Source organism: Mizuhopecten yessoensis, unplaced genomic scaffold, assembly GCF_002113885.1.
Source record: "Mizuhopecten yessoensis strain PY_sf001 unplaced genomic scaffold, ASM211388v2 scaffold9987, whole genome shotgun sequence".
Taxonomy (NCBI): Eukaryota; Metazoa; Mollusca; class Bivalvia; order Pectinida; family Pectinidae; genus Mizuhopecten; species Mizuhopecten yessoensis.
Window position 1 is genome coordinate 1,166,442 of NW_018408322.1, and position 11,954 is coordinate 1,178,395.

Consider the following 11,954-nt stretch of genomic DNA (forward strand, 5'->3'; position numbering starts at 1 on the left):
TAGGCTCTCTATATATACCTCCAATACAACATAGCACAGACATAGGCTCTCTATATATACCTCAAATATAACATAGGACAGACATAGGCTCTCTATATATACCTCCAATACAACATAGGACAGACATAGGCTCTCTATATATATGTCCAATACAACATAGGACAGACATAGGCTTTCTATATATACCTCCAATACAACATAGCACAGACATAGGCTCTCTATATATACCACCAATACAACATAGCACAGACTTAGGCTCTCTATATATACCTCCAATACAACATAGCACAGACATAGGCTCTCTATATATACCTCCAATACAACATAGGACAGACATAGGCTCTCTATATATACCTCAAATACAACATAGCACACACAAAGGCTCTCTATATATACCTCCAATACAACATAGCACAGACATAGGCTCTCTATATATACCTCCAATATAACATAGCACAGGCTTAGGCTCTCTATATATACCTCCAATATAACATAGCACAGACATAGGCTCTCTATATATACGTCAAATACAACATAGTACAGACATAGGCTCTCTATATATAGGTCCAATACAACATAGCACAGACTTAGGCTCTCTATATATACCTCCAATACAACATAGGACAGACATAGGCTCTCTATATATACGTCCAATACAACATAGGACAGACATAGGCTCTCTATATATAGGTCCAATACAACATAGCACAGACATAGGCTCTCTATATATACGTCAAATACAACATAGGACAGACATAGGCTCTCTATAGATACCTCAAATACAACATAGGACAGACTTAGGCTCTCTATATATACCTCCAATACAACATAGGACAGACATAGGCTCTCTATATATACCTCCAATATAACATAGGACACACATAGGCTCTCTATATATACCTCAAATACAACAAAGGACAGACTTAGGCTCTCTATATATACCTCCAATACAACATAGGACAGGCTTAGGCTCTCTATATATACCTCAAATAGAACAAAGGACAGACGTAGGCTCTCTATATATACCTCCAATACACCATAGCACAGACAAAGGCTCTCTATATATACGTCCAATATAACATAGGACAGACAGAGGCTCTCTATATATAGCTCCAATATAACATAGGACAGCCGTAGGCTATCTTTATATATCTCCAATACAACATAACACAGACATAGGATCTCTATATATACCTCCAATACAACAGAGGACAGACTTAGGCTCTCTATATATCCCTCCAATACAACATAGGACAGACTTTGGCTCCCTATTTATAGCTGCAATACAACATAGGACAGACATACACTCTCTATATATACCTCCAATATAACATATGACACACATAGGCTCTCTATATATACCTCAAATACAACATAGGCTCTCTAACCTCCAATATAACATAGCACAGACATAGGATCTCTATATATACCTCCAATACATACCTCCAATACAACATAGCACAGACAAAGGCTCTCTATATATACGTCCAATATAACATAGGACAGACAGAGGCTCTCTATATATAGCTCCAATATAACATAGCACAGACATAGGCTCTCTCTATATACGTCCAATAGAACATAGGACAGACATAGGCTCTCTCTATATACGTCCAATAGAACATAGGACAGACATAGGCTCTCAATATAAACCTCCAATACAACATAGCACAGACATGGGCTCTCTATATATAGCTCCAATATAACATAGCACAGACATAGGATCTCTATATATACCTCCAATACAACATAGCACAGACAAAGGCTCTCTATATATACGTCCAATACAACATAGAACAGACATAGGCTCTCAATATATACCTCCAATACAACATAGCGCAGACATTGGCTCTCTATATATACCTCCAATGCAACATAGGACAGACATCGGCTCTCTATATATACCTCCAATACACCATAGCACAGACAAAGGCTCTCTATATATACGTCCCATATAACATAGGACAGACATAGGCTCTCAATATATACCTCCAATACAACATAGTATATACCTCAAATACAACATAGGCCAGACTTAGGCTCTCTATATATACATCCAATACAACATATCACAGACATAGGCTCTCTCTATATACGTCCAATAGAACATAGGACAGACATAGGCTCTCTTTATATAGCTCCAATACAACATAGGACAGACTTAGGCTCTCTATATATCCCTCCAATACAACATAGGACAGACATGGGCTCTCTATATATAGCTCCAATATAACATAACACAGACATAGGCTCTCTATATATACGTCAAATACAACATAGGACAGACATAGCCTCTCTATATATACCTCCAATACATACCTCCAATACAACATAGCACAGACAAAGGCTCTCTATATATACGTCCCATATAACATAGGACAGACATAGGCTCTCAATATAAACCTCCAATACAACATAGCACAGACAAAGGCTCTCTATATATACGTCCAATATAACATAGGACAGACATAGGCTCTCAATATAAACCTCCAATACAACATAGCACAGACATGGGCTCTCTATATATAGCTCCAATACAACATAGAACAGACATAGGCTCTCTATATATCCCTCCAATACAACATAGGACAGAGACAGGCTCTCTATATATACCTCAAATACAACAAAAGACAGACTTAGGCTCTCTATATATACATCCAATACAACATATCACAGACATAGGCTCTCTCTATATACGTCCAATAGAACATAGGACAGACATAGGCTCTCAATATATACCTCCAATACAACATAGGACAGGCTTAGGCTCTCTATATATACCTCCAATGCAACATAGGACAGACATCGGCTCTCTATATATACCTCCAATGCAACATAGGACAGACATCGGCTCTCTATATATACCTCCAATATAACATAGGACACACATAGGCTCTCTATATATACCTCAAATATAACATAGGACAGACATAGCCTCTCTATATATACCTCCAATACAACATAGGAAAGACATAGGCTCTCTATATATCCATCCAATACAACATAGCACAGACATATGCTCTCTATATATACCTCCAATACATACCTCCAATACAACATAGCACAGACATTGGCTCTCTGTATATACCTCCAATATAACATAGGATACACATAGGCTCTCTATATATACCTCCAATATAACATATGACACACATAGGCTCTCTATATATACCTCAAATATAACATAGGACAGACATAGCCTCTCTATATATACCTCCAATACATACCTCCAATACAACATAGCACAGACATGGGCTCTCTATATATAGCTCCAATACAACATAGGACAGACATAATACAACATAGCACAGACATAGGCTCTCTATATATTCCTCCAATATAACATAGCACAGACATAGGATCTCTATATATACCTCCAATACACCATAGCACAGACAAAGGCTCTCTATATATACGTCCAATATAACATAGGACAGACAGAGGCTCTCTATATATAGCTCCAATATAACATAGCACAGACATAGGCTCATACAACATAGTACAGACATAGGCTCTCTATATATTCCTCCAATATAACATAGGACAGACAGAGGCTCTCTATATATAGCTCCAATATAACATAGGACAGCCGTAGGCTATCTTTATATATCTCCAATACAACATAACACAGACATAGGATCTCTATATATACCTCCAATACACCATAGCACAGACAAAGGCTCTCTATATATACGTCCAATACAACATAGGACAGACATGGGCTCTCTATATATAGCTCCAATATAACATAACACAGACATAGGCTCTCTATATATTCCTCCAATATAACATAGGACACACATAGGCTCTCTATATATACCTCCAATACATACCTCCAATACAACATAGCACAGACAAAGGCTCTCTATATATACGTCCAATACAACATATGACAGACATAGGCTCTCAATATAAACCTCCAATACAACATAGCACAGACAAAGGCTCTCTATATATACGTCCCATATAACATAGGACAGACATAGGCTCTCTCTATATACCTCCAATACAAAATAGGACAGAAGCACAGACATAGGCTCTCTATATATCCATCCAATACAACATAGCACAGACAAAGGCTCTCTATATATACGTCCCATATAACATAGGACAGACATAGGCTCTCAATATATACCTCCAATACAACATAAGACATAGGCTCTCTATATATACGTCCAATACAACATATGACAGACATAGGCTCTCTAGATATCCCTCCAATACAACATAGGACAGAGACAGGCTCTCTATATATACCTCAAATAGAACAAAGGACAGACGTAGGCTCTCTATATATACCTCCAATATAACATAGCACAGACATAGGCTCATACAACATAGTACAGACATAGGCTCTCTATATATTCCTCCAATACAACATAGGGCAGACATACGCTCTCTATGTATACCTCCAATACAACATAGCACAGACAAAGGCTCTCTATATATACGTCCCATATAACATAGGACAGACATAGGCTCTCAATATATACCTCCAATACAACATAGGAAAGACATAGGCTCTCTATATATACATCCAATACAACATATCACAGACATAGGCTCTCTCTATATACGTCCAATACAACATAGCACAGACAAAGGCTCTCTATATATACGTCCAATATAACATAGGACAGACAGAGGCTCTCTATATATAGCTCCAATACAACATAGGACAGACATAGGCTCTCTATATATACCTCCAATACAAAATAGGACAGACATAGGCTCACTATATATACCTCCAATACAACATAGGACAGACTTTGGCTCTCTATTTATAGCTGCAATACAACATAGGACAGACATACGCTCTCTATATATACCTCCAATACAACATAGGACAGACATAGGCTCTCTATATATACGTCCAAAACAATATAGGACAGAGATAGGCTCTCTATATATACCTCCAACGCAATATAGGACAGACATAGGCTCTCTATATATACCTCCAACACAACATAGGACAGACATAGGCTCTCTATATATCCCTCCAATACAACATAGCACAGACATAGGCTCTCTATATATAGCTCCAATACAACATAGCACAGACATAGGCTCTCTATATATACCTCCAATATAACATAGGACAGACATAGGCTCTCTATATATACCTCTAATACAACATAGGACAGAGACAGGCTCTCTATATATACCTCCAACACAACATAGGACAGACATAGGCTCTCTATATATACCTCCAAAACAATATAGGACAGAGATAGGCTCTCTATATATACCTCCAACACAATATAGGACAGACATAGGCTCTCTATATATACCTCCAATACAACATAGGACAGACATAGGCTCTGGTATTATGTGGGACAAGTAACAAGTTAACTTCTTTATGTGTAGGCCTCCTGATCCGTATCAGCATGCAAACAGCTGAGCAGCAAATGCTCTGATGCTTTAATCTGGAACTTTTTTGTCTTGGTTTCAAACTACCGGTAGATCTTTAAATATTGCATGGAGCTGGAAATAATCACTACACCGTCAACGTTTTTGTAGATACCTTCCAAAAAATAACAATGCTGCATTAATTACCCAGTTTTTCACTGTTTTGTAAAGATGTTAGCATACAACATATTATTAAAACATTGACTCCCAACCATTTTTATTACTATTTAATGTTCTGTATTTTTGAGGTTTCTGTTGACACCAGTCACATATATACCTAGGACTGCCTGGCTGAGGAAGCACTCAGTGATCACCTAGTTTAGAATATCTACAGTACACGAAGGGCCTACCTGAGATCCGTTTCCCCAGTACACTTTGTAACCATTGTCCTCCTTTGGATTATGCGAGGCTGTCACCATGATCCCACAGGCTGCCTTACACATCAAAACACCATAGGCCTACAAATAATACACAAGTAACTTAATATACTCACATGGCAGTCACCTTCTAAACAGTACAACATACAACAATAATGTTGTATATCGGGTAATTTTTGCTGCAGTTTAATTTTCGGGGGGGGGGATGATTTTCATACAATGCAAATTGCGAAAATTTGACAGGACAAAAAGTTCCCGGTATACAGTATCATAATAGGTCTTCTGAGAGTCAGACAATGAAATGCATATAAATACAGAAACAATTAAACAACATCTTCTTATTGAGACAATTAAATTTGTATCATGGTGGCCGAAAGGAACAATTCTAAAACATCTATCTTGTGGAGTAGCTCATCAATTAAATATTTTTAAGGACTTTATTAGAAAACTTTTATACATACTACTGAAAGGGGAAAAGAAAAATGCAACAGCTAGACCAGAATTTAAATTCAGAACCTTCAAACTGTTCTAACCATCTAAGTAAAGAAAACTTATCACCATTTTGCAGCAAAGAGAAAAAGCCGATACTTACAACATATGGGGTGGGACACATTCTGGAAAACAGGTAAACTGGAACATTCTTATTGATAAACACAGCAGTAGCCAACTTGGCAAACCTGTGGAAATAAATTTGTAAACATGAATAATTGGTCTGTGTCTATTTGTAATGAATTACATACAAATTGGTCTGTGTCTAGATCTAAGCTATAGTCAAGGAATAAATCCCAAGCAGCCGGCAGGAACTGGAGGGCAATCATTGCAGCATGTGTTTATTTATCTCGATATATGCACAGCAGTTGTAAAACATGGTAGTTGGGTTAAATTGAAAGCAGATAACGATCGAATTGAAAAACCAGTCGATTTGCAAGAACCCTCTCAATGTCTTATTATCTGGACAACCTGTCTATAAACAAGGCAAAGTATTGCAAGGCAATCCATAGTCCCCCACCGGTAACCATTTCTATATATTTAACAAAGAGTACACTTATATGTCAGGATGTAACTACTGTTCAAAGCATAGGTCACAGTGAGGTCATAGTGACCTACTTCTTGCACTCACCATCCCAAGATGTCATTGTACACCTTATCTGGTTACTCCAGGAGAAATAGTATAGAAGATATGCCCCGGACAAACGCTTTCAAAGGTTAAGGTCAAAGGTCAAGTAATATGTAACAGTGAACTAGTTCTTGCACTCTGCACTCTACCACCCCAATATGTCCTTGTACACCAAATCTGGTTACTCCAGGTGAAATAGTATAGAAGATATGACCCGGAAAAACTTCTTAGACGGAAGGATAGAAGGAGTGCAAACCTATAGTCCCCTCCCCGGGAACTGGTGGTGGACTAATTACAGCTCCGTATGTCCCGTTATAGGACAACCTTTCTATAAGGGACATCTCTAAGTGTCCCATAATTATTAGACAACCTGTCTATAAAGGACAGCTCCCTGTGTCCCATTCTCAGACAACCAATCTATAAGTGACATCTCCAAGTGACCCATTATCAGACAACCTGTCTATAAAGGATAGCTTCCCTTGTCCCATTATAGATCTCCAATGTCCCATTGTAACAAATAACCTGTGTATAAAGAACAGGTGTACACAGTTACCTGTCACTGTTGTGGCGTCCATCGTAACCAATAACAACACCATCTGTACAAGCTGTTGGGCAGGACTGGAGAAGATGTTTACACAAACCCTGAAAGTAATATTGGTGAATAAAACAAAATGTACAGTGTTACATGTTTTATCAATGATGTCCAGATCAAATGACATTTACCATAAACTAGTTTCAGTGAAATATAACAACTTACAATACATTTTGCTGTGATCTTATAAATGCAGAGCTAGTATTTTTAAATTGAACTATTACATTATGATTATATAGGCACAGTTACACAATCTGACAGTAAAAACCTTTATCAAAGCCAATTGACTTGTATGTGCTTATGCTGTTTATCTTAAGCACTAAACAATATAATTTTCATAACCAAAGGTTCTTATTTATTATCAAAAATAAAAGAAAAAACCTATTTCAAATTAAATCAATAATTTGTCAAAATAAAAATCACTGGTTGGAATGTAATTATAAGTTTTAATACTTAATCTCAGATATAAAATTTCATTATTTCTATGATGATTTTCTTGTAAGTTTTCCTAAGATAAATCATTCAGAAATTTGTAAAAAACATCCATTTTCTTGAGTCGGTCATAAGACTATTTTGATTGTAGTTAAAATAATGATAAAGAAAAGGAAAATGGCAAGAGATGAGCAATAATAAAGCAAAGTCAAGATTATTAAACAATGCTTTCCATTTCAAATTAAGTTACATCAATTATTATTCTTAATTGTCTTGAGTTTTGTTTCTCAAAGTGTCGTTGCGCATGATAGATGGGTTGCAACAGAGAAATGATTGGCAGTGCCACACTGCGATTGAAGGAGAAAAACGGGATACCATAGCACATCAAAAAATTGCTGAGGATATCACTGATACATTGTAGTGTACACCTACCTGTGTTGTCTGTATGATAGTCAGGTCATTCATCATGCTGTAGCCTGCCCCCATCCTTGCTCTTAAACCTAGGAAATAAATCATTCTTTCATACATTGCTCATACACAAGGGTTGGTACAGTATTTCCTAATGGAAAAATAAATACTACCTTGTGAAAACAAAGGGGTGTTAAGATAAATCTGTTGTACACATTGTGATAACAATACTACAAATTCCACATAAGTAAATGTGACACAATGCTTTGTGATGCCATGTCTTGCATAATTATATATCACATCTCACACAGCATTTTCTCCTTTTTGGAGAATTCAAATCATGTATTGCAGGGATAATCCTGCAGGGGGCCATGGGGCGGCGGGCATTGACCCCTCAAAACTGAAATTGACCCCTCCATGTTCCAATTTTCTTTTAATATTACATAGAATGGCCCCTCTTAATTTTGATATCAACTGAAAATGTCTCATTGCTCTTAAATTCCATGATTTTCCCTGCATTGTGTACAGAAAAATACTTATCTACTTTTTTTTGTGATTATATTTATAGGATAAACCAGATGTCTAATTTATGACAAAAGATTATTATTCATATATAGCCAACCTAATGAATTTATTATTAAATATAAAATATTATTTACTTACTTTTTTTTTTCTTTTTTTTCTAGCATAATGATAACATTAAAATCAATCATCACTCATTAAAATCCTAAAAGATATATATCATGCGGTTATCAGGTAATCTACCGGCTGTTCCAAACTCCATGCGATGAAGAAGCCGCTGCTTTAGAGACTCCACCTCGCCATCTTTAGCTAACTTCAGTATCTCCTCCCGTGTTGTCTCATTCTACAACACAAAGTATGTTATCAGGTTTAAAAATACATCACTTGTTAAGTGTAGAATATATAAATCTCAAATTTAAGAATTTCAGAACTTTTCGTATAAATTGTACAACTTGAAGAATATTGAATAATCAGAACTAAACCTTGAGATTTCTTCAACCCCAGAATCCACATTTCTTACTGTTACCATGACTAGCAGATTACTAATATACATTCATAACAACACAGGTCTAATATATGGAGCCCTGTGCAAAATCTTTGTTTTTATTCTACTTGGGACACATTGGAGAAACCAAGATCATTCTGTTTGTCGTCATTGCAACACTTGGGACTTTTTTTCTTCTTTTTTCTTTCTCCTATATTCTTCTTTTCTTTGGTGCCTCCCAGGTTCGGGCAACTCTAGATATTATTATACGCTTGTTTGGAGTAATGTGATCATATCTAGTAGCATTCTATTGTGCAGAAAACAATTTCTGAAGGCAATAGAAGTAAGGACTTGTACAAAGTGATAGCTAGTGCAGTGTCTGTACACAAACACTTACACATCTATCTTAGACTACTGTAGTTGATCTACTGTCAATATCTGTTTTATTTAAGATGCACCGTTACCTTTTTGCTTGTGAAAATAGTTACTACGTAACTAAGAAACATTACAATGGTAGAGATGTAACTTTCTTTTGATTAATACATGGGCAATTTATCCTAGGCCATTAATATAAATGGCAGTGTACTTTTAACCTCATCTCTGCATAACATGCATTGTAGTATGGTCTGTGTGTATATATATGGTTTGCTTTAGTGAGTTAAGCGGCCTATAAATTGCTAAGATTATTTAAGGATATATGCCTCTATATGTGTGTGTGCTGGAGGCATTATGTTGGTGTATTTGTCATCAAGTGATAGTGCAGATGTGATGTAGAGGAACTGGACTGGGTTGACCGTCGGCGACCAAATAACTCAATAGGTAGAGCAACCGTCTAGAGCTCAGAAGGACCCGGGTTCAAACATAGCCATGCATTTTTCCTCTCCTGTTACAGTGGTGCCTGTGACCAACCCTTGTTTCAAGCATTTGGTGTATAAATGGCAAGGGGATACCGAACCTGGGTTGTAAATAGTTGTGTCTTCAGGAGCGAAGACTGAGAAAAAGGAGGGAGGAATGTTGCAGAACTGGGCTGGGTCGATCGTCGACGACCAGATACTGATAGCAAAATTGGTAGAGCGTCCGTCTAGAATTTAGAAGGCTCTGGGTTCGAACCCCAGTCTGGCCGTGCATTTTTCCTCTCTTGTTACAGTAGTGTAAAAAATATGCATTGATGAGGTTGCCTTACAAGCATCAGCCTTAGGGAATTTCCCTTTGGCTCAGCAGTAGAGCATCGGGCTAGAGAGACAAGGGTCGTCGGTTCGAGCCCCAGCGACTACACTTTCTTTATCACTATTCCTCGACCTACTACAGTGATGTCAACTTTAACGTGCTACCTTAATGAAATACCATGCTAAAGTCACCCATTGCAGTATTCCCCCAGGTCACATTATGCTCATAATGTAAAGGTGTCAGCTGTTATGAATTAAAATTGTCCTACGGAACTTAAGCACTTCAATATATCCTTACAAGTTGATTGATTTATTGAATGGTTTTACGTCTGCTTCACTACCAAACAGTTTGGTTATCTAGCAGAAAATCCTTCTTATAAGTGTTGTAATTATTATTGTTCTTATACATGTACACGTATATAACCCACTATTTAAGGGGGACAACTCTTAAAGATAGTCTTGCATGCATGTGCATGCATTTTATTTGATATCAACTTTTGTCTGCAAGTATTGGGCTTCATGCATGATTGCTTACTCCAGTGGCTTTACCTCAATAGAAGCAAATTGAGCAATAGACACTCAGTAGGTGGTAATAATCTAAAACAGTATTTATGTGAAGAAGGGTGCATTGTATATCATCTAACTACAATTGACTTGCAGTTGAAACATGTTGTGCAAAACGCATTTTAAATATTCTTTTATAGTGGGTTTTGAGATAAAAGCTCCTGTTATGTCGCCGCCCCCCCCNCCCGGTGGAGGGGTCATTCAAAATTGTCAATCCTTTAGAGCTTATTTGCATGTCTGCCTCGGAAAATACCCTCCTTGTGCTGATAATCCTTAACCCCCTCCACCCGTATGCAATCAATAGGTTGCGATTTATATCAGCGCCCTGAGGGTCTTGATGTTGCGTCAGGCAGGGGATAACTCAAGTTATCTCGTTTACTTCTGGTCATAACATCAGCGCAAAGTGAGTGACATACATTGACAGTTTACTTACTTTGTCCCAGTCCATCCATTCTTCAACTTTAGCGTCCACATCAACATCACCAGTGAGTATTTTGGCCATGTTGACCGCCTTCTTTCCCCTACTACAACTGCTGCAAACGATGTCAGTTTGGCTGCTGTCAGACTTTTAACATAGGTTATAGGTTAGGACATATATTTTACGGAACGGGAAATTATACGGAGACTTATTATTGAAACCGACTTACCAGGAACGGGTTAAAGTATATACAGTGATGTGGCATAAGTATTTCACGTTACATCATTTTACCATTGGATTCTAGGTTAATTTACATATTTTTTCAATGTTTTTTGTGACTTTGATTGACATCTAATTTTGATAAAACTTGACATCCTGTTTGAGAGTTATATATACAGTGTTTCCTCTGGTAATATTTATATTATTGTCCATGGCTCAGTTGTTGAGATATCACTTTTCATCCCA

The 11,954-nt window shown here is 37.1% G+C and overlaps 1 protein-coding gene across 1 annotated transcript in view; it reads right to left on the reverse strand.

The window, feature by feature from the left end:
- The window catches only part of LOC110459225 (phosphoglucomutase-2-like), a 35,898-nt gene extending 24,237 nt beyond the window's left edge, over positions 1-11,661 (reverse strand). Inside the window, exons 1-6 of the mRNA XM_021511382.1 lie at positions 11,505-11,661; positions 9,101-9,200; positions 8,360-8,427; positions 7,457-7,545; positions 6,379-6,463; positions 5,760-5,867 (exon numbers count right to left, since the gene is read on the reverse strand). Coding sequence (XP_021367057.1) covers positions 5,760-5,867; positions 6,379-6,463; positions 7,457-7,545; positions 8,360-8,427; positions 9,101-9,200; positions 11,505-11,573 — 519 coding nt within the window. The 5' untranslated portion in view covers positions 11,574-11,661. The remainder of the gene's footprint in view (positions 1-5,759; positions 5,868-6,378; positions 6,464-7,456; positions 7,546-8,359; positions 8,428-9,100; positions 9,201-11,504) is intronic.
- Between the last annotated feature and the right edge of the window lie 293 nt (positions 11,662-11,954).